The sequence below is a fragment of the Carya illinoinensis genome, chromosome 12 (assembly GCF_018687715.1).
Source record: "Carya illinoinensis cultivar Pawnee chromosome 12, C.illinoinensisPawnee_v1, whole genome shotgun sequence".
In the NCBI taxonomy this organism is placed as follows: domain Eukaryota; kingdom Viridiplantae; phylum Streptophyta; class Magnoliopsida; order Fagales; family Juglandaceae; genus Carya; species Carya illinoinensis.
In genome coordinates, this window is record NC_056763.1 from 25,708,819 (window position 1) to 25,732,870 (window position 24,052).

The 24,052-nt window shown below is 34.1% G+C and overlaps 3 protein-coding genes across 3 annotated transcripts; 1 reads left to right on the forward strand and 2 right to left on the reverse strand.

Moving 5' to 3' along the window:
* Positions 1-6,932: 6,932 nt before the first annotated feature.
* LOC122290410 lies at positions 6,933-10,782 on the reverse strand. The gene is made up of 5 exons (XM_043098074.1): positions 10,565-10,782; positions 10,322-10,438; positions 9,780-10,245; positions 8,808-8,935; positions 6,933-7,684 (listed from the first exon to the last, which is right to left on the reverse strand). Exons 2-5 carry the CDS (start codon positions 10,397-10,399, stop codon positions 7,223-7,225), a joined length of 1,134 nt encoding a protein of 377 aa, XP_042954008.1. The 5' UTR covers positions 10,400-10,438; positions 10,565-10,782; the 3' UTR covers positions 6,933-7,222.
* A 2,527-nt stretch (positions 10,783-13,309) lies between these two features.
* Positions 13,310-13,864, reverse strand: LOC122289367. Its single transcript, XM_043096344.1, has one exon. It carries the CDS (start codon positions 13,862-13,864, stop codon positions 13,310-13,312), a length of 555 nt encoding a protein of 184 aa, XP_042952278.1.
* A 6,037-nt stretch (positions 13,865-19,901) lies between these two features.
* On the forward strand, positions 19,902-21,712 carry LOC122290394 (ethylene-responsive transcription factor ERF061-like). Its single transcript, XM_043098043.1, has one exon. It carries the CDS (start codon positions 20,436-20,438, stop codon positions 21,372-21,374), a length of 939 nt encoding a protein of 312 aa, XP_042953977.1. The 5' UTR covers positions 19,902-20,435; the 3' UTR covers positions 21,375-21,712.
* The last annotated feature ends 2,340 nt before the right edge of the window (positions 21,713-24,052 follow it).

The window sequence follows — 24,052 nt, forward strand, 5'->3', positions numbered from 1 at the left end:
GCACCGTTTTATATACATATATTAAAAAAATAAATAAATAGAAATGATTGGCCGGTTCAACGGTTTCCCAGGTATTCAAGCTCTCGACATCAGTTTTCCCTCAAATCCTCTCATCTGCCAACCGATTCCGTACTTTGGTGCCGGTCTGATCGGTTTTCGACCTGTTCTAGTGATTCATGTACACCCCTAAGTTTTAAAATGTCTAAGATATATACACTTTATTTTAAAATAAAAAGTAAGGTCTATCGTTTAAAATATATATATATATATATATATATATGTAGGTCACAAATTAATTCAATTTCTTCAAATAAGTGTGTAAAACTTACACATGCTAAGAGCGCCAATATCATTTCTCTAGAAGTTACATGTTTGGATTTATAAATAAAGCCTTGATCTGAAAACCTGACCAAATGAGTAACAAGCTCCCAAAATCTTTTAAGAAAGCAAAGGTCAATAACTTCACATACATTTTTTAAAATGGTGCATTAGTCGTATTTGGGAAGGCCTACATGGCTACAACGAGGAAGGAAAAAGTCTTCCTTCTTAGTGGAGGTCTTGTTGGTCGATGCCCCAACAGTGTCCCCGAAAATAAGAGTTTCTTGTATATCTCGCTTTTCTAGCTTTTCCTTAAGTTAGATATTCTCTTCTTTTTCTTTTCTATTTTTTCGAAATGTTGGAGCATTCACATGATGATTCAAACTAATTTGATATTGATATGTATGCTGCATCTTAATTGGTGGACAAAAGGCCCACAGAATTACAAATTTCAAAGGTACATATTGCTTACCACATTTGGGGGACAGTTGCGCCACTTGATTAACTCAATTGAAATAAAAGAATTTAGTGGCTGCTCCACTGGCATGTGTTCTAGATGACTTTGCACCCCCAAATGTTTCTAGTTTAACAGGGTAGGTGTCCTGCCAAGGCATTGAGCATGAGTTGGACTTGACCACTTTGGTTATTGAGTCTAAACCTACTCTCAAACCACTCTTGTATGTTACAAAATGGAAGAAATAACCCGAATGTTCTTTAAAAAAACAAATATGGCATGAAAAAGTTGGATATTTTTGGTTGATGGAGGGGATGGGCACTTAAAATGCTCTGTTTTACACTATGTTGATATATATTTAAGGTCGGTAACTCGTTCACTGTCTTTTGCTAGATTACTGTGGGTTGAGATTAGCCGGAGACCACCTTTACTTTTTGGAGGCCAGCCCCTGGGCATCCTTTTGAGAGTGCTTTTAGAATAGCTACTTTCACAAGTGGTGTGGTTGTTGGTAATGATATTGCCCTGTTTATATGTCTAGGTAATTAAGAATCATGGCTACCCATGTCATGGATTTCATAAGGGCCTTCCACTCATTATATCAAAAGGTAGCATGTAATTTAGATTGGGATTATATCTTTTTTTCAATATATATATAGGTTTATAGTAAATACTCAAGAAAAATGATATTTACAGTCTTAAAATGTGTAAATTATGTGTACTCTTTTTTAAACAAGTAGATAAAGCTGAAGTCCACATGGAAAAAATTATTTTTTAATAGTGAATTTTACTTCATTTTTTTTCATGAAAAATGAGTGCGAATACTCTAAAATTGTATCTAATATTACACTTAAGCCAAAATACACACGATATGCATATACTAAAAAATGAATGGTCGAATTGAAATCTCCGTAAGATCACTTATAAAATCCAACTTTACCTATTACGTATCCAATGGAGGCTTCGCACTTATGACTATCTTTATAATCCACCCATTTTAAGTGGATTATTCGTATTTTCAATGTGGGACTATAGTATTGATATTCTAATAAGGATTTTCCATTAAACATATCCCATGACATAGTGTGTAGATAATGCAAGTAGGTGATAATTAATAATTGGGTAAGAATAGAATCAAACTTTGCACTGCCCTACCCAACTACCATTGTGCATTGCTTTTTCTATCGTCTCAAAAATTCTTTAGAAGCTAAAAAGAAGAGGGAACCTTGTCCTCCACTTGTCCTTGGAGGTACCAAAAAATCACCATTTTTTTAGCAGAAACATAAAATAAAAATTTAAAATTTAAAAAAAACTCTCCTTTCATGAGTCCTTGCATGCACATAATAGAATAGTTTGGTGCTTTTAAAGCAAAGATCATGGCTTGCGCAAATATAGGATCCTCTCACTATAATTGTGTGGCTTTGTGCTAGGGCTAGGGCCCAAGCTAGGCATCTTAAATATCCGCATGCAATGCGGTAAAGAGAACCTTGCCGGCAATAGCGTGCTACAAACTGCAAAAGCTTCGACCATATTAATAATAATAAAAGTTGCGTGGTTCGATCTTGATGCGTATTCTAGCAAACTGCAACCTTTGGAAGCAAGACGGAGATAGAGTGTGAGTTGTACTTAGAGGCACGTGACCCCATTTGGATCTTATATGATATGAGCATGTCCCCTTCTTCTTGAGAATGACAGACATTAATCACTTTAATGGCATGGGGGACCCTTATCCCCTCCCTCCCTCTCTTGCTTTTTTTGCTTGCTTGCTTGCTTGTTATGAACTTCAAACGACTCTTTGAATGGTATTAAGTAATATTAGGATGTGCCTACGAACATGTTTCTATCATACACCATCATAGGTACTGAAATTCCAAATATAAAACTAGTTAATATGATCGACATTCTTCCTAGCTAAATGTTTCACCCACAAATAAATTCTATAAAAATAAATTTATAAATTGACATAATTTGATATTAGGAATAGACAACGGGGTCTTCACCTCGCTACCCCACCCGAGGGGGCAGGGACCCCCAACTCGCATGGAAGACCCCTAGCGGGGGCAAGGGATCATGGGCTGACCTCTAACATTGAAAAAGTAGTATTATTTTTATATTTTGTTTGAGAGTTTAAAAAAATTATAATGATTAAATAAAAAATTAAAAATTAAAAATTAAAAAGTCTTATGTTTAAATAATATCTAGAAAAGAAATATTTAAAAATATCCAATAATACTTTAAAACAGTTATGTTGGCAAACATACCATAAGAAAACACAAAGAAGTAAATGCTAAATACCTTGAAAGATTTGGCATCACCTCCTCAATTGGGTAATTTTGTCCTTATCCCGAATGTACACTGATACATCCTCCAACCAGTCTGTGCATTGCTAAAACCCAACTCAGTAAAGCACTTTTTTCTTTGTTGACTTGTGCATTACATGAATTAATAAAACCAACCTTATGGGCAACTGAAGAGGTATGTATTAGTTGAATAGAGGATTGATAGATATTCAATTACAAGACTAGAATGTACAGGAAAAGGAAAAACTTATCATGAAAAAGCAAATTAAAGCTTTCCACTTTAGTACTTTGTTTATGAAGTGGACTTTTACAACTCATGAGCGCAAATCAAGCAAGCTAGGGATGATCGATGGAGCCAATCAAGGAGAAATTACCATGGTACTGCGGATGGAGGAGGGCTTTTGTTTTTTTTTTTTTGCTATTTTCTCCTCTCTGCATGCCAATGCATGCCAGATACGACTTTATAATTTCTCGTTTCAAATCAAGTCTCCACCAGCTTGGAACCACCACCTGCTCTCCAACTCATTGTTTGTCATTTATATATCTTTCCATTATTTGCACCAGATACGTTACGTACTCCAAGATTATTGTCCATGCCTCCACTCCTTCATTACATCTTAACTAGAGATTTCGTGCATGATTTATTAATTTGGCTTCTTAATTAGTTTGTAATGGGGTTGTTTGTGCCGCAATTGCATGCTTGATTAGCGCTACGCTATATTTCTATTGGTGATATATATAATGCAAAAATTATATTTTTAAATCTGAATTGAAGACACCGTATCATCTATATTAATAGAGAATTGCTATAAATATAAAATAATTATATAAAATAAACTCACAAGCTGATGTGATTTAATAGAAATTCCTTAGATTTAGTTAATAATAAAAATAATTTTATAATCTGACGTATACCATGTCAAGCCACATCAGTTTATGACTTTATTTTTATATAATAACTTTATAGTTAAAGTATCTTATGATTGTTAATATAATAAGAATATCTAATTTGTAAGAGAATGTAATTTTAGTTACAAAAAGATCATATAGAAATAAATTCAGGATAAGGAAATTTTATAAAAATAAATTTATAAATTAGTATGATTTGATATGGTACGTTAAATTATAAAATTATTTTTATTTTAAAATATATTTATATATATTATATATATCAAATTATATTAATTTATAAATTTATTTTTATAAAATGTCGTAATACTTTTCTATAATAAAATGTCGTAATACTTTTCTATAATAAAATGTCAGAAACCCTACAAATTCAAATTTGACGATGGCTTCGCGACAAACTTAATTACTTTCAACAATCTTAATACTCAAGTACATCAATCCATGTTACATGTCTTGTCATTATGTCAAAAGCTATTGTCACCATGCCATCAATCCTTGTAAAAACGTCTTTTTAGCGAAAATGATTTGCCAAAAACTTTTTACTGCAACACACATATATTATATATATATAATGATTAGAATTGCAGTATCATGATCCACTCGATCGATCTGTCACTTCCATATTTTCCGACTAAAACAAAGTGGAATTTAATTCATTGCTGTCATGTTGGTTGTCTCTATATAATGTGGGCTAGAAATAAACACATGCACTTGGTGAAATTACCCCACCATGCATGAAGAACATCAAGATATATAAAAGATTATTTCCGCTCTGCATACTTCATACGCTTGCTTATTAACCAACTCATATGCATGCATGCAGCACCTTCTCATCCCCATAACCCACTTCCAATTACACGGCAAAAGAGAAGAAAGGCACACTAAAGAGTACTAAAGAAACCATTAAATTATACAAAACAAGTTTATGTGGTTGGCATTTTAAACTATTTTCATCAATTTCATTTCTACATTTTGTAAGTTATTGAGTGAGATTTTTTATTTAATATATCGGGGCATTATTTAACCCCAAAATGGTGAACTTTCATCATTATACTTGTACACAAACATAATAACTGCGAACACAAAAGAAAGAAGGCTATCTACCCTATATTTCAGGAAAAAAAAAATGAAAGGGAGCGGCGTGCTAGAGCATATGAATATTTGTTGTTGATGAGTAACGTGTAAGGGGCACACATATTGAGCCCCCACAAGAATAAGATGTCCCAAATTTCCTAGTACTCGTTCACATGCAAGGTGAGTCCTTATGAAATATGAAAGGGAGCGGCGTGCTAGAACATATGAATATTTGTTATTGATGAGTAACGTGTAAGGGGCACACACATTGAGCCCCCACAAGAATAAGATGCCCCAAATTTCTTAGAACTCGTTCACATGCAAGGTGAGTCCTTATGAAATAAAAATTCATTTAGGATAATTCTTGACAAAATTAAATTATATACCGTCATAAAGTGTACAATAATTATATAGTCATTTAAAAAAAATTAAAATTTATTATTAAAAAATTAAATTTTTATATAAATCTTATATTTATTAACTTTTTTTAAAAATAACTATACACGATCATTACACATTCATAATTTTAACTATCATTCCTTTTATAAATATATTGCAACTAAAAAGTTGGTGATATTGCGTCGGCGGGAGCTTGAACCGTAAAACAGTGTTAATTTGTTTGGAAATCACAGCCGTCAATGCCTCTCTGACAACAATGATTCAACGGCCGATAAGTCCCGGGACATCGGGAAACTAGTCTCGGGGACCGCCATGTGGTAGTTCCGGACATGGACATCTCATCCGGCCCAAAAAATGGGGAGCTGCACCACTGCACGTGCTGCGTATGACCGTGGTCCAGTATGGAGGAAACGCGTGGTGGAATTGATGCTACGCTTCACATGCACGTAACCGGCCACCATGGTATTCGGCCGTAAACCGAGAAATTAGACAGTAAAGAATATAAAAAAGTAACCTTAAAAAGAAATAGACAAGAAAGAGGAATAGAAGGAGAGTTAGGAAGGGACGTGGTCCTAAATGCTGCTTTTTGCTCGGCTTGCACGTTGGTATCCTCGGACATTTTTCACGCACGCATGCACGCAACCCAATAAAACAAAGAGGTCGGCAGATTTCTTTCATGTTTTCACCTAATCATTATTATTGTTTGACTTCGCAATTCGCATGGGTCCAGTTTGATTGGACATATTTCACAACTCAATATGCAATATCATATAAATAACGGAGAAGTAATTCATGTGTGTAGAATCCAATCGAATCCCATATGCAAACAATAACCAAAAATACAATTAATTATCTAATTTGTCTTAATCTATAGTCTTTGAACATGCGATAAAGGTTTAAAGCAATTGATTCTCGCTCATTGCAAAGTTACGACAGAGAGTAGAACCACACAAGACTATATTAAAGCTGCTAACCACCTTGAATGTGTATTTCAGTTGCTAATAGTCATAAATAATCGACGAAAAGTGAAGATGGTGGTGGTTGGCAATGGCCCGAGAAGCCCATATTCAGTAAGACTTCCCGGTTCCCATCAATCCTTGTCCCCTGATCAACTATATTGGACTACTTGCAAAGACAAACGATGAACAGAGCTGGGTCAAGATGTTGTGCATATGTTTGCTGTGATGAATTCCAGGCCCAACCCAATGAACTAACTCCCAAGATCAGATCAACATGGGCCATGAGGACAAAACACAAATACTACTTGAAATTCTAGACCAGGTTCTAACAAGTTATTGAACTTCCTCTCCCAAGAAAAACATCCAGTTACTCAACGCAAACATCAGCTATATAGATTCTCTTCAAACTAAATGGGGATTCAAATATCTGCAGGCCGGTGTTCTTGTAGAAGAGATTTTAGGATTTAAGGTATACAACAATTGTCCTACCGAGCTTCATAAATAGAATTGGGGCATACAGCATGCTAAAATGCAAATCAGAAGCTGGACATGTAACATATCAATAGGAAAATGCCCAGAAGGCTACTGGGTGTAATCCCGTAAAGCATACCGTAAACAAGTAAATTAAGTACATGAACTTAGAGGTTTTTTTTTTTTGGCGGAGAAAGTGAAAAAATCAATAGGCTTGAAGGAAGTGCATATTATTGGAACAAAATTTACCTATCACACTCTTCCCCGTTTCTCCCATTCTAGTGTTGTGTCAACAATAATGCAACTAATCTTTTTTTTTTTTTTAATAAGTGATAATGCAACTAATCTCTCCAACCTTCTTTGTTCAATCGACGTGAAGCGAGGCCTTTGGCTGAGAGGCTTGGAGTATGGGGCATTGGTGGTGACCTTGGTGCCTCCTCATCATTCCAGCCATCACCCCAACTGTTATCCCAACCTTCGATAGAGTCCACCTCTGATTCTTCCACAATGGAAACTGGAAGCTCCATTTCTAGCTTTTGATATTTGGAGCCATTTCCTGAAAAATGCTTCCGCTTGAAGCTGATGCACGTCCAAGCTGATACCAGTATCAGTAGTGAAGCAAATAAGACTAGTGCAGTCCTAGGGCTTCGTTTCATGAAGCTTATAAATGCAAGCTTTGGGGTATTGCCAAACCCCTGGGTATTGTGCGCAATCAGATCCCTAAAGTCAAGGCTGCAATTGCCACTTCCTGCTGTTATGATGATCAAACTGTCAGTTCCTCCTTCTGTGATATAAACCTTTACCTGCACAATTTAGGTATCAAGTCACAACTCTACAAGTCTCTCAAGTATTTCTTCACATGGGCGAAAACCAAGCAAAAAAGCCAAGCAAGCTGGTCAATTCTTCTGAGTGGATTCATTTTCCGACTTAAAATGCAATTCTCTGTGAGAAAAGTCATTACCATCAATACTGTCAATGCCATATGTAAACATCTTTATATGAGAAATGCAAGCCACAAGTATGACAATTCATGCCAATGTGTATGCCTACCAAAATTCATCTCTGAAATTTCAAGAATTTACGTGGGGCAATGTAAATAAAGGTTTCAAGAGCCCTGTCTTAATTGCACCCTACGCCTATGGAAAAATGTAAGGACGAGATGATTAATTCTTAATTAAGTGCGTCCATTCTCAATTAAGGATAAATTAATACTAATTTGATGTAGGTATTTGAATCCCAGATCATTGTGGAGCAGGTGCTTCATCCAGAACATAGACTGAAACAATTCAGTATAACAACTTTATGTGCATTTCATCAAGAGCTGGTAAGGAACAAAACTTTTCAGTTTTATTAGATATTCAAAGAAGACAATGTAAACATATTCTTGCATAAACTGCTCTACTGTGATTCCTAGTGGATAATCCCAGTTTAGGTTCAATGTAGTATCTTACTTGAAGTGAATGGGGGCAAGTGGCAACACATTAAAAAGTCCAATATCACATCCCATAACACCAGAGGCTATGGAGTGTCATCAAGAAGGGGAAAAAAGGGGGCGATAAAGAAAGGAGTCAGATTATGTGTCTACTTCAATTGAAACAAGGAGATAAACTGAATTGGATCAGACATTTTCGATGCAACACAGATTGATGTAGTGCCACAAATTTCTTTTTTGATAAGTAAGAAGAAATATATTAGAAAAGAAAAGGGCAAGTGTAGTGCCACAAATTCATATGGTAATGAGGGAAAACCAAGAAAAGAAGAGCTGAAGGGAATAATTTATCATTTATTTTGGAGATAAGAACTCTACATCTCAGTAGGAATAATAACTGCCAGTTGTTAAGAATGGATTACGCAGCAAGAACTCCAAATAAATAACACAAAGCCTCATCCCAAAAACAAGGAACAGTTAGTATTTTGGAAAGATACCTTTTTGTGTCCTTTCTCTTGAATTTGAACTTTTCTTTCCTCTAGCTGGACAAAATCAGGAGCAGAGATGGTAGCAACAAGGGGGCCTTTTCCCTTGTTCTGAATTAAAAGTAACAGATTTGGAGATTCTGAAGAATTTTCAACCACCATTACAATCAGAAAAGTAAACATCAATTCCAATAAATACAAGGTTAAAGGAATTCCAACATATTTGAGCCTGTCAGATAAGCAATGATATATATTATCAATGTTTTGAAAACAGAAGACATTCTATGATCCTGCATTTTACATACATGCTATTATAACTCAGACCAACTCAGATTTAGATGAATCTACTAATTTAAAAGTGATCCATGAACAAGCCCTCAACCAAGGATCCATTCTCCTATTCCTTGCCAATTGACTGGTACATTTTGTCATTTATTGCAGAACAGACAGTCCAGACTAGGAGTTAACTACATATGACTGCCAAACCCTTTTTCCCATAATGGACAATTTTCTGAAATGAAGTGCTAAAACAGTGATGGATTTTACAGTCCAGAGGTAATGACCAATTATATAATTGAAAAAGTTGATATCCTCACCGTGTTTAAAAAGTGATCATGGATTCTCCAAACCCATGTTGTTTTTTACAGTAAAGTAAACAAGGAAAGCAATTCTCACAAGTTACATCCTCAATCTACACCTCAAAACCATAGAAGAATATTTCCTCCTTCGTGATATGCTTTCTAATAATTGCAATCTTGCCAACTCATTAGAAAAGAAAACAATTTGACATAAAAAAAAACTTGTTTAAAGCTGCTGCTTAACAACAACAACAACAAAAACAAAAAGCCCGGCTAATGGAGTTGGCTTCAAATGTATGTGTGGATAACATCAAATGTCACAATCAAACAACTAAGACAAACAAGATTACCAAATGCCAATTAACAGGGAGAAAAACAATGTCAGTTGCACAGTATCAATGCTTACCATCCCCTGGAACTCTCAAACATGCAACCAACTTGTGATCCTCGTCCGTGCACCTATTCGATATATCACATTCTTCACCCCGAGAACCCTCATTCCTCCCTGACGTGGATGAGACCACATCCCCTTCGTTGCCCACCTTCCTAGGCACATCCTTGGATTCCATGTCTTTTTCATTATCACCCTCCTTCCCTTTTGATTCCTCACTTGCCCTGCCCTCGCCCTTTTGCACATCATCAGCTTTGCTCGACGATGATTGCCCGCTTGAATTCCTCCCATCCTTCCCATTCTCAACAACAAGACCCTTCTTTGATCCATCCACCTGGTCTCCACTATTTTTTACCTTTCCAAATTTAGTAGAATTCAAAACCATGCTCGATCTATCTGTATTCCCGTTTGAAGCAACCGTTTCATTCCAGGGAAGAGTAATTTTGGGGTTCAAACCAGTGTGTGCACTTGCATTCACCATCTATATTCAAAATGCATAATCAAACAAACACTTCACAACTTAAAAATTAATGAATTTCCTTTCCTCCATTGTTTACCTTCAAATCGGCACGAGAGCAATCAACGACAGGTAGTAACACGAGGAGGCCCACCAAAAGAACAAACTTTGATTCCATGTTCCAATCAAACCCACTTGTTTGAATTATAAAAAAGCCCTATTTTCATGGAGATGAAGGTAAAAGCTAAAACACAAGATTTGTCGAATGGGCTTTTTATGGGGAGAAAACAAAACAAATATGTGTGGATGAATTGAAGAGAGACCCAAGTGTGAGATTCCTGACCTGGAACACGAAAAAGCTTCCCCACGCATTTTTCCCATGCGCTTACTTCTAATCGAACAAGCTCCGCGTCTAACCGAGCTATGTCGAGCTGGTGCTAGAACAGTCTGGGACCAACATGCCCGAGAGAAGACGGAGTTCCCGAGAGCCAAAAACCCAAAATCCTGGTTGAGTAGAGCTGTGCTAGGCTGCCAAAAACCCAACATGACCTCTGGGTGTGCCTTAGCACATTTGTGTTTTTTTTTAACATTTGTGTTTTTTTTTTTTTTTTTTTTTTTTTTTTTTTTTTTTTTTTTTTAAAATATAAAAATAAATTAATATACTAAAAATTATTTTCTTAACTATTAAATAATTTTTTTATTTTTTATTTTTTTTGCTGAGCGGTCAAATAGAGCATTAAGAGCATTGGCAATGGACTAGCCATTGCCAAGTCTATAATTTGACTAGAATGTTAATTTTTAACTTTAAAATAGACTTTTAGATAAATTAGTCCACATTGGATTAGATATCTTAAAGTTTAAATAATAATAAAATAATATTATATATTTTAATAATATTAAATTTTTTTATATATTTTACAAATACACTTCATATATTAGTTAATAACTTTATTAAATAAATTATTATTTAACTATTTAACTACAAATTATTATAAATATATTATTTTTTCTCTCAATTTAATTATTCAATAAATATATTTTACCAATCATTCACCCAACAATCACATATATAAACATATCAATATTTATTCTACCCAACTTTTATATTTAGAATTGTGGTTGAAGCCAATAAACATTGTCAAGTTTAAAATTTAGCTAGAATTTTATCTTTTAATTAGTATATTAAATTTTAGTTAAAGAAGTTCGCATTAAACTAGACATTTAAAATTTAAATAATAATATTATATTATATATTTTAATAGACAAGATGAAGTTTTTCTCACATCAAACTTGTTCATTTATTGAGAAAAGTAGTCGTCCGCATCAAAAGCCCAAAATCATCTCAGCAAAATAATATAATATATTATATATTTTAATTGGCACTAGCAGTTGCAGATGATATACTTTTCTCTCTTTTTAAACTCTTAACTTTTTGATCGAGGTGATCTACGAGCTTCATCCATGGCTTCGAAGTAGATCTTAAAGGAGCTCAAGGACCTCCAGATGAAAGACCCTCCTATCTCTTGCGGTGCTTGTATTTTTTTTTAGGTCAGAAAAATCCCCAATTATTTTTCCTTCATTTTCTCTGTTTTGTTTGTTTTGTTTTTTTTTTATTTTATTTTATGGTTTTCTTCGATTTTCATGGTCACTAGCTTCTTTCCAAGCTCTATCTGTGATGTTTCTATTTTTTTTTTTTTTTGAGGTTAATCTGTGCTGTTTCCTAGCTTCTGAGGATCTGGGCTTTGATCTATGATGGGGTTTCCGGATGAATAAAGAAAAAATATGAGGGAAAGAAAGAGTGGCTGTTAGACGGAAAATAATAAAATAGTCTTTTGATCCTTCTACAGCAACTCGCCAACAATGGCCAGGGAGACAAATTTACTGTAGCACAAATTCAAGATAGCGGGAGTTTAGCTAGTCCAATGCGAGAGTTTTTTTGACAAATATAGTCAAATTATGGACTTGCATTGACATTTAGCTAGTCCATTGCCAATGCTCTAAGCGGCATAATAGATTTATTCGGTTGAATAATGCTACTGCACTCCACTTTGTCGTATGATTTTCACTATTTATATATTTAAATTTAAAAAAAAAATCTTTTATTATTAATGTTATAAATATTTAAAAATTTTAAATTTTAAATTTTGCCTGGCCTTATTCACTTTTACAAAACTCTCATCTCATCTCATCTTAATCATTACAACTTTTTTAGATTCCCTTACAAAATAAAATAAATAATTTAACTTTTTCAAATCCTAATACAATTTTTTTAAATTTAAATATAAAAATAATATATTCTAATAATATTTTATTCAACTTATTTTATCTCATCTCATCTCTAAAAATAAACAAGGCCAAAAGTGCTGCTTGCTAGAGGCATGCCTAAGGCATCCTAACAATACTCAAATCTTGAATTATTGTTATGGAAAATATCAACCTTACAATTCAACTATAATTTAAATCGAGATCACCGCGACCTAAATTGTTTGGCCAAGCCTCGCAATGGTACTAGTAAATCAAGAAAAATCAAGGTTGATCTTAAAATAATGTGAAGATAATGAAAAGAATAATAAAATAAGAAATAATTAATAATTAGGATATTGTGAAATTATATTATAAAATGAATGATTGTTTAACAAATTGAAACGTAATTTTATTTCTTAAAAAAGAAAAGAAAAAACAATTAGCTGAATTGAAAAATAGAAGTCCAAATGCATTTGCAAGCAATTTGCTCTTTTTGAAATAAAAAAGTCATCAAATCAAACAATTTGTTAGGCCTACTACTAATTTCTTATCTAATAGTAGATGGCGTGAATTAAAACAGCATATGGCGAGATTGATACTTGTAGTCATTACTGTATAAATATTGCACAATTATTTTGAAAAATTGAAATAAATATAAAATTTATATAAAATAATAATTTTTTAATAATAAATCTCATTTTTTTTAAAATTAATTATACGATACTTATAAACTCTATGATTATATTTAACATTATTATTATTTTTAATATCTATTAAACTAAATTATTATTTCTTGTAAAAATACAAAACATAACTTTTTTTTTTTTATGAAAAGTTCTCATTCTCATATATTCATTCTCAGAATTACATTTTTCTTCAGTTGGATACAATCATTCTTCCATTCTGAAATGTCCTCTAACCAAACTAACTCATTATCACATTGAAGAGCAAACTGTGCTAGTTTATGTGCAGCTAAGTTACATTCTCTTTGAGCATATTGTATTGTCCATCTCTGCCTAGTATTGTATATTAACTTAATATCTTCAATAATTTGGCCATACCAAGCAAAGTTCTGGTCAGTTTGTTGCACTTCACTGATAATGTTCCTTGCATCATCTTCAAACACTGCATTGGTTATTCCAATTTCCTTGCATAAAACAACAACTCTCCATAAGGCATTAGCTTCTGCTACACTTGGATCACTCACTGGAGCACGAGGCATGCCTAAGGCTGCTATGACTTCTCTCTCAAAATTCCTTATGATTATACCTGCTCCCATTTTTGAGGTAGAGGTTTTGAAACCAGCATCCCAATTGACTTTGTATCTAGTTTCATCAGGAGGTTGCCACTTGACATCTCTTCTAATAGTTTGATGAATAAGTAGAGAGCTGGTTCCCATATTATCCTTGGCCTCAATGAAATTATTATATTCTACCCTTGCTGTTGTCCACACTTCTGTAGGACTTTTAAATACTTTCTCAAACACCCATTTATTTCTTCTCTGCCATATTTATTTGAAAGTAAAAGTCATATATTTTAGTTTCTGTTTTTGTATCTTGTTTATCAGATATTGACAAGTCTCCATAAAAGTTTCTTCTCTACAAATTAGCTTATGCACTTTGTTATCTTTCTCAGCCTATACATCTGAGCTTGCATTACAGCTCTATAAGGCATGCCCACTGTTTCCTTGTTTAGCAAACATATAGGACATAAACTTTCTTTTGTAATTTTTTTTTTTTTAATTTTTTTAATTGACAAGCAGTTTGTAAGTGCTCTCCACGAGAATACATAACTTGAATGCACGGAAATATGCCTTAAAAGGCAAGGAAATGGAACTATAAGCTAAAATAGGTTATAAAGGTTCGAAAATGGGTCTTAAAATGGCCCAAAAGATTCAGCTTTGTCATGTGTGCGGAGACCGGACAACTGAGCTCCCCCACCCACCTGCTTGCTCGGTCGACAGATGACAAGACTTGATCTGACGTAAATAGAAGATGAAACATAAAATTAAAAAATAAGATATAAAACAAGATAAATGGATTTCCTTTCAATAAATAAATAAATAAATGGATTTGAAAAATAGAAGAGAGGCGCGCAACAAAAAGAAATACCTATAGGCTATAAGGAGAAGAAAAGAGCTAAAGAGCTCCAAGACGATTTTTTTTAAACGATAATTTTTATTTATAAGTTTCATATACTATATATCATTATTTTTATTATTTTTAAAATTTTTTTTCTTATCAAATATATAATATATAGATAATTAGTAGAATAATTCAATTATTTTAAGAAGAACACAATTAAAAAAATAAAAAAAATAAAAAATTATATGGTGTGTAATGTATGTGATTTATGAATAGAAAAACTCTTTTCTAAAGACCTCGATTGAAAATATTGTTGAGAATTTAGTATGGATGAATAACTTATATTTAAAATTTAATGGTGAACTACTCAAATACTATCTTTTTTAAAAAATAAAAAATTATTTATTATTAAAGAAGTCATGAATAATCTTTCAAAACACCCAACTATATAGGACCATCAAGTGAGAGGAGGGAATCATTTGACCATACTGTTGAAGCCAACAAAATACAATAACAACGTATGTAGCTCAGCTTTGTGGAACATGAGAACCGGACTGAAACGAGCAGATCGAGAAACCGACATAAGTTCATCTCTGATGTTGGAATATACAATTAAATAGAGATATACATGATGTACCTTAATTGGATTGTTTCAACAAACTCCGCAATGATATCGATGAGCTCCGGCCATTACATCCACAGACATATCCAGTGGCGTGCGTCGGTGCTGCATTCATTCAAAGTCAACTTACCCTACCTTTTCAGGGTCTGAATCTGATAAGACCACAAAGCTTTCAACATTCAAAGCCTGAAACCTAAATTATAAGAGATGGATCTAATTTCATGCACAATCAAAACCAAGCCACACTGCAAGTGTAAACAAGTTGGCTTTTCCCTCGATATCATAACATTGTACTTCTGATGAATGAGAATCTGGGAAACGCGGAAATACGTTTGCCTTTTCTGAAAGATTTTGGGCCATGAGTTGGAAGTTGGCGGTGCAACATAGATATATATATATATTTTTTTACTCTTTTATTCACGTGGCAGCTTTTATCCCTTTAGTACCATTTCCTCGCCATTCTAGGAAAACCCCAAAATTGTAGGCCATGTCAAAAACACGAACACATCATAACTGGAGGACCATAAATAGCCTGATATTAGTCCTGACCAAAAAACTGTTATTTATAAAAATAATTTATAAATTAACTTAATTTGATGTAATACGTTAAATTTACTTAAAATAAAAATAATTTTATAATTGATATTTAAGCGATGGAGCACATTTCAAACCTCATGTTCATCTTATATTTTATTATTTTTAGTTATATTAATTAATATGACATATTTTTAAAAACGTAAATAACTAGAAAACTAAATAAAATATATGGCATAAATAAGATGTGCCAGGGTCCCAAGTAGCCAAGCGATTAGATGCGGTGCTCAAAAACCCATGAGATGGACCTGGAAATGATAAAGGTCTATGTGCTGTATATTGTGCTGTATATTTCACACTTATACTGAGTCTGTCCCAACTGTACGTGGGGACCCTTTCCTTGTGACCCAATCACCTACCTCCTGACAGATCGCCACCACATGGGCCCAAAACCCATGTGGGAGGCTCCAATGGACCCAACCCTTGTGGTCATATCCTTTCTCATGCGGGAGATATTGAAATCCGCTGTTGTTGGCGGTGAAATAATTCACGAGACGACAACGTGGGGTACGTTTGAGTTAAGCAGAACCAGAATGGGTAGTGCGTGTCGGGTCCTAGAGTGAGGACCACGTAAATAGTCGGCGTCACCGAATGGCTTTATCGCGACCAAGTCCGCATACGGCCAAAACACGCCTTTTTGAGAGGTCAAACTTTACCCCACCTTCCACCTTCCATTTTAATGTACAATAATTGTACAATTATTTTTATTTATTATATATATATTTTATTAATGTAATTATCGGCACCATTTGATTTTAATATAAAATAATTATTTTAATTAATTATATCAACGGAGTACACAAAAAAATAGGCAAAAAAATGATTGTATTTAAAATTTTTGTATAATAAAATTGAAGGGCAATAATACAAAGTAGCTAATTAAGCTTGAAACGTCGGTGGCGTTTTGTGGCAAAAGATATAGAAAGATGGAAAAACTGAAGGACAGCAAGATATTCCATGCTAAAAGGCACAGAAAGGGCCAAGGCGTACTGAAAAACGGAGCGAACCATATGGGAGGATTGACTTCTGGGAAGCAGTTAGGTCTGTTCACATGCAAGCAAAAAAGGGAAGAAAAAAAAAAGAAACAGATGGAAGCTTTTGTAGGGGGCCATAGGAAGAGGGATGATGGGGGGTTGCCCTTTCACGAGCATTGTTTTGAAAGTCTATCGTCCAGTTGCCCAAGTTTACCTTTTCAAGTCGACCTTTACGTCTTTATTGCACCATCCTTGGACGGGTCCCATTCCCACGGGACACTTTTCTCATTTTGATAACCTTTGCATGGGAATGGAAGAACAGGTCGTATAAGGAAACCCACTCTCTTGGCTTATCACAGATCTCTCTCTATAGCTCAACTAACTTAGGCAGCTTGGCTTTTCATGAGTTCTAGAAACAAATTAATAAATTTGGGCAGTACGTGAGGTTTGCAAAAGAAGTATTAAATTATTTTATAAAATTAAATTTATAAATTAATATTATTTTATATCATACGTTCGATTTATTTTATAATAAAAATAATTTTATAATTTAACGTATCAAATCAAGTTACGTTATTTTATAAACTTACTTTTATAAAATCTATTTATAGTTAAAACATTTCTCTATTTACAATTTGAATGCTTGCTTTTTATAATCACAATAATTGCTACATTTTTTTTCATAACACTTGTGTGCATAGCTTACACTCCATATATGCTTTATAAATCAAAACGAAAAAGAAATAAAATAGAGATATAAATTTTTTATATATTAATTTAACAAGTACTTAGATTGTTAATAAATTAAAATAAATATCTAATCATATAAAATTGATTTATCTAATAAAATAAAATTGATTTATTTTATATTTCTATAGGAGTCTTTAATATTATAATATTTAAGGTTCGTTTAGATTTATAGATGAGATCAAATAGTTATAGATAAAAGATAAAAATTGAATAAAATATTATTATAGTATTATTTTTTAATATTATTATTATTTTAAAATTTTTTTAAAAATTATTTATTATATTTTATAAAAAATAAAAAAACTGTAATTATAAAATTAGATAAGGAGGAAAGTTTCGAAACCAAGCAAGTTGGGAAATAGTTTGTCATGACACGAGCCGAAGCAAAAAGCATCTGTTCGGGGAAAGGAAAATTCCAGCGGTAAGTATAATTTAATGTGTATTAATTTAATATAATTGATTAAAAATAAATTTTATTAAAAATAATATTAATTTAAATTTTAAATATAAAAAAATAATATTAATACGTATTTTATTTATATGTAATAAAATTCTTGAAAAATAGAGGGACGCGTGGCACATAAGGTATGATGCCGTGGACTTTAGACGAAACTGACTGTGCATTTCATAAATTTAAAAAGGCAGCTTTAATGACCGACAGCAGCAGCATCGTCATCATCAGAGAAACAGAGAGAAATATTGAGGGTAGAACGTTCCAGTGGGGTCCACACGGAGTCAAACTGAGAAACCCGGATCAACACTCAATCCTCTCAATGCTTCACGATTCACTGCCCTCTCCACGACTATTGGTGCTTCCACAACTACAACAATACCCCTCGAGTTATTGCTGTCAAACAATAATTTAAGCGATTTTATAAAAATATATTTATAAATTAATACATTATATTTATTTTATAATTTTATTTTTATAACTTAATAAACTTTCACCCTTTTAAGATTATGTTTAATAAATTATTATTTATCACGTGAGTTTGTCGCATTAGAGTATTAGTATTGAATTAATCAAATGTCAATTCTATCCATATTTTAGATAATATCTACTAAATTGAGTCTATATTGGATTGACTAAACACATTTTAGAATAGTAACAATAAATTCATCCCACATTTTATATAAGAAATGGACTATAATACCTTCATATTAATATTTTATTATTTTAAAAATTATTCTTAACCACACCCAAAATTTGGAATTCAAACCCTCTTTAGCTCCCCCATATCTCACCAGAATACAGTACATTACAACTTCTCAAACTCGAATCACACCAACAATTCAATAACGCTAGGAAAATTAAAAAAAAAAAAAGAAAAAAGAAAAAAAAGCAAGCAAATATTCATACCGATCCAAAACCCTTCCGCAACAAAACATTGAATCTCATTTCCTATCAAACCCACAAAAAGTTCAAAAATTGAACCCCTCCGAAATTTTGGATTATCAAATGGGTGGTGTTAGCGCCCAGCTTTGACAGCTCGGCCTGTCCTCCAGCATAAATTTTCATTTTTATTTATTATTTATTTTTATAATTTTTTAACATATTTAAATATTTTTAAAAAATTAAAAAAAATCAATACATTAAAAGTAACTTCCTTAATTATTAAATAAAGAATTTTTTTTTTTTAAAAAAAAGATTAAACACATAAGCAGTCAAAATGAAGAGACAAATTCAATATACTGACATTTTCCTTTTCAAATTTAGGTCCCTCTCTTTCTTGTAACTTCCAAACCCTTTGAACTTTTGTCTTGTGCTCTTGTCTGGTTGTAAAGTGAAGGACAGAGAAATGAATACCACAATCAGATGCAAAATGTAATGCTTTGGAAAAGGGGGTAGACATATCTTTCCTCAACCCTTGTTAAACTTTTTGTGTTTTTTTGAACTGCCCGAATCAAAATCTAAAGATTTGGGCACACATGGGATAAATAAAAAATAGTATTTAAAAATAAAAATTAATTAAATAAATATAAATAATAATATTTTATTTTTATAAAAAATGTAATGGTTGATTTAATTTAGACTTCAAATTTTGAGTGATTAATTAAAATTAAAAAAAGTTACATATTTTTCAAATTTTGAAGATTAGGATGATTAGTCCAATATGTTTACCGTTGATTAGAGATGGTTCCACAGTCTGTAATATTTTTTTTCTTAATTTAGTATTAGTTCTTAAAATTTATAAGAAATATAGTAGAGAGTAGAGACTGTTCCATCAGTTTGCATGAATATGGAAATTGCTTCATTTATATAAGCCTATTGCATTACGTTCAGATTTTGACCACCCACAACAAGGGCATCGAAGTCATTTCATAAAGAGGCCACCCTGTAAATTTGACTGGAGTTGTAAACTTGTAACCACTTTGGACTTTCGTTGTTATGAACAGAGGGAGAGAATTTAATGGAGGAGGGCTCTACTCTGCAGTCTGCGGCTATAAATACACTGCCAGAGATAATCTTTCTCAATACAGTGATTCAAACTCCTTCTTCTTCAATAGCAGGAAAAATAAAAGCTCATTCTGTCCTCGTTCTCTTGAGTTCGAAAACTTCTAATGCTTCTGTTTTCTCTCATGGCGACTCTTTTCCTCCGGTAAGCTTTTCCTCCTGAAACCCACCGAAAGTTCCTTCTTCTTTGAACCCACCATCTCTTTAGTTCATTAGCTATCCAAAACTCCTTGGATCACTCTGTTTCCGAACTAAAGTTAAAATTTTCTTTCCTTTTTCACCCCCTCTGTTTTATGTAAGGAAAGAATATAAAACTGTTTCAACCTTTGCCATTTTTGTTTTCTTTGCCTTCCTGTGCTAATTTTCACCATCTCTCAGGGAATAAAGGACCAGATTTTAGTGGCCTTGTTTCCTACGCATTGTGTTTATAACAAAATTGTTCTGTTCCAATTTTAACGAAAAAAGGCACTCGGAAAAAAATTCCATTACCTATGGAGACAATCCGAGACCACAACCTTCCGTTCACGTTCACCGTCGGTTCCGATATCCGATCATCTTTATCGGAACTCATATTAACAGGTGGCACCAACACTCTGGACTCAATTTTCTCTCGTTGCCCTCCATCAAACACCATCACCAGCTCGGTTTCTGAGCCTCTAGGTTCCTCGGTATACCTCCACCAGAGAGATCTTCTCCAGAGGTTCTGCCAGGAAAGCCGAGGAAACTGTTCGTTTACTCGCAGTTCGGTGGCTTACCCATTTCAAAGCTCTGCCTGCGCAAGCAGCACAAGCGGTTACATAAATCCATGCAAGAAAAATCTATACAGAGGAGTAAGGCAGAGGCACTGGGGCAAATGGGTAGCCGAGATTAGACTACCCCAGAACAGAATGAGAGTCTGGTTGGGTACCTATGACACGGCCGAAGCCGCTGCTTACGCTTACGACCGTGCTGCTTATAAGCTTCGTGGAGAATATGCGCGCTTGAATTTCCCAAATCTTACGGACCCAAGTACGCTAGGATTCGGAGACTCTGCAAAGTTGAGTGCTTTGAAAAGCTCGGTGGATGCTAAAATCCAAGCGATTTGTCAGAAGGTGAAAAGAGAGAGAGCAAAAAAGAATGCGAAGAAAAGCAGAGCAAGTGTTGGGAGTCATGGCACTGAGATTGAGAAGGCAATGAAGGTTGAATCGTCTCCGTCTTCATCTACGTCATCGTTCCCGGTGTCGCCGTTGGATCTGGGTGATAATTGGAGCAGCGAATTGTTATCATCAGAAATAACTGAGGACGAGTTTTTGATGGGCGAGAATTCACCGTCCTCTGTTTTAACAGGCTGCCCAATCTCAGTGGCAGAGGAACCTGAATTAGAAGGATGTTCGCTGGCGAGAATGCCGTCTTTCGATCCCGAATTGATCTGGGAAGTCCTCGCTAATTAGAACAGAACTTTGTTTCTCAAGCTGAATTGGTGAAAATTGTTGGGAGGATATTTAGGATTTTAGAGGTATTTCATTGGATGTTAAGCAGGGTTTTTTCAAGTGTAAATGGTAGTGTTGGTGGGGGGCTCTGTAGGCAATTTCTTTCTTGTTCCGAGCAAACATTGTTAGCCTTAGAATTTTGTAGGGTTACTTGCAGCTGAGTAAAGGGTTGTTATGCAGCTTATGCTTATGTTTTAGCCTTCTGCCTTTCAGTACGAAGGCATTAAGAATATGTTGTAAGAAGTACTCACTGCTATGCACAAAGGGATTTCATATGTGAATCCTGGGGTTTACTTTTAGTTTTCGAGTTCTGGAATAAAGTCAACAGTTCCTAGATTTTGTTTTTCTAAAATCAAAGATCAGGCCACGAAGAAGAGCCATTATAAAGCCCCGACCCCCGAAATACGAAAAAAGACTTTATTTTATTAGAAAGATATTTTAGCCACATAAAAATTATACAAAAATAATTTTATAAACCGACTTAACTTGACGTGATTTATAGATTATATAACCCTTTTAACGGTAAAGTGGATTTGATATGTCAATTCAAAATACTTGAACTAGAAAGGCTTCCTTTTTAGTTTTTTTTTAGAAGTCAAGTACTTCTCTTCGCCAGAGCCCCTGACTAATTGTCGGTTGTAACTTGTGTTAAAAGTTCTAAACCGTACGATAAATGGTTTGATATAATTACTTGATGAATATTCTAAGAGGCTTACCATGCAACTAAACTACAACCTAATCAAGATGTCGATGTAAATTTGCTTCGACAAGGGTGGGCAACATATGCCCTTTTACATGACGGATCGGGATAACAGAAAGCAATACGGTTTGTGATACATATTGAGAGCACGGATTATGTTCTAATCCGTGCTTTCCCAAAAATAAGAAAGACTTTGTGGGAGGAGGTGGTCCAGGTCCTATTTGTGTGACCGACTCTATTGCCCATACTACAATTCTGATAAAACAGTGATGCATGCTTCTTTAGATAAGAACGACAAACGCATTGGAACCGAACGTTCCCCCGCAGTTTTTTCTTCCTTTTGGGAAATTGGGAATTCTCGGCTCCCATACTTTCATGTATGATGAGAGGCCGCAAAACCAAGGGATGCCCCAAAAAATAAAAGTGAACCTAAGTGCTTGATTGCAGGCTAGAGGACCAATGGACACTACAAAATGCCCCTATCTGCACGCAAGCTAGACTGGGACTTTGGCTGAATTAAATGTCCATTTCAAGCTAAATCTTTAGACCCTTGTTATATTGCATCTGAAAAATGGAAGCACTTTTGTAAGGGAAACAGTTTATAGGGTATCATGCAAGATTATCTACTGTCTTCAAAGGGCACAAGCTTAGGTGCGTAATTACTTGTTGATAACAACAAAAAGTCCACTGCACAATGAGAAATTCCTGGCATCTTTTCTTATGAAGTAACCGTAACAGGTCACATCCAGAATGGGCACAATATAAAACTTAATATGCATAGTCTCCTTTTAACAGTTGGGAAAATGACAGATGTTCCGCTAAATGGTGACCCATGGCATGTAGTTTTCTGGGGGAGCATTATTGCAACATAATTGCAGCAGAACATAGCAGAGGAAACTAGCATGTGCGTTCAAACCAAAATTTTGACTTTAAATAAAATGGGGTCTGCCAGCATATCTTTGTCAAGTTTCCGATCGTATCAGTTCCTAAGAGTAACCCTGATAGCCAGATACGAGGCGATGAAATAATTAGAGAAGCACTTACCAAGTCAGGGAATGTTTTGAGTGTTGCAGTTTTGTGTTGTAGGGATTTTGTATCTCCTCCGGCAGTATTTCATGAATTTGTAGGAAGCTGGTCTGTAAAACTAGATGCTTCTATAGAATATCTAATTAAGAGGGGTTTATAAATGTACATGGTGCTTCAAGAATGTGCATAAGAGAAGGCGGTAGACATATTCAGCAACAGATGCTCTCTGTTCATTTGTCAACCTGCAGGAGTGATGACAATACAGTAGGAAATTTATATATATGTGTGTGCGCGCGTGTACATATATGTTGTATAACCTTCTAGCTTTCCCATCACAAACCCAACAATGAACACTACGCCAACCGCTATATACCCACGGAATACGATTAAAACCAAAATCATCTGCAACGAAGGATTAAAACGGGGTGATATTCAGATTGACATATATGTCCGAGTTTTCCTATGAATAGAGTGAAGAGATAAAGAGGCATGTTTGAGATCATCTCTACATCATAGATTTTAGTTAGACAAAAGACATGAATCTGTGTAACTTTCAGCTATCAAAAACTTATTTAAAATTAATAGCGAGTAGCTCCTGTCATTTTATATTAAACCTCATTATTGTTAGTGGAAATTTATGGTAGAGAAAGTAACTTTCTAGTATCATATCTCTATATAAACCCTCTAAGATTTAACCGTTAAAAAAGAGCTAAGAAGCCGATCCTGTTGTGCTCATCTAAAATACAATCCGTGTAAGATCTGATACCAACCAAACTATCGAACATAGAAGATCAGATACCAATTAGTCCCCTCTTTTCCCTAAGGAAGAGAACAAATATCAACCCAACTTCTGAGGGAAGTATTGATCTCTTAGATAGCAACCGTCATTATTGGCCAGCAGCACTATTTCGAA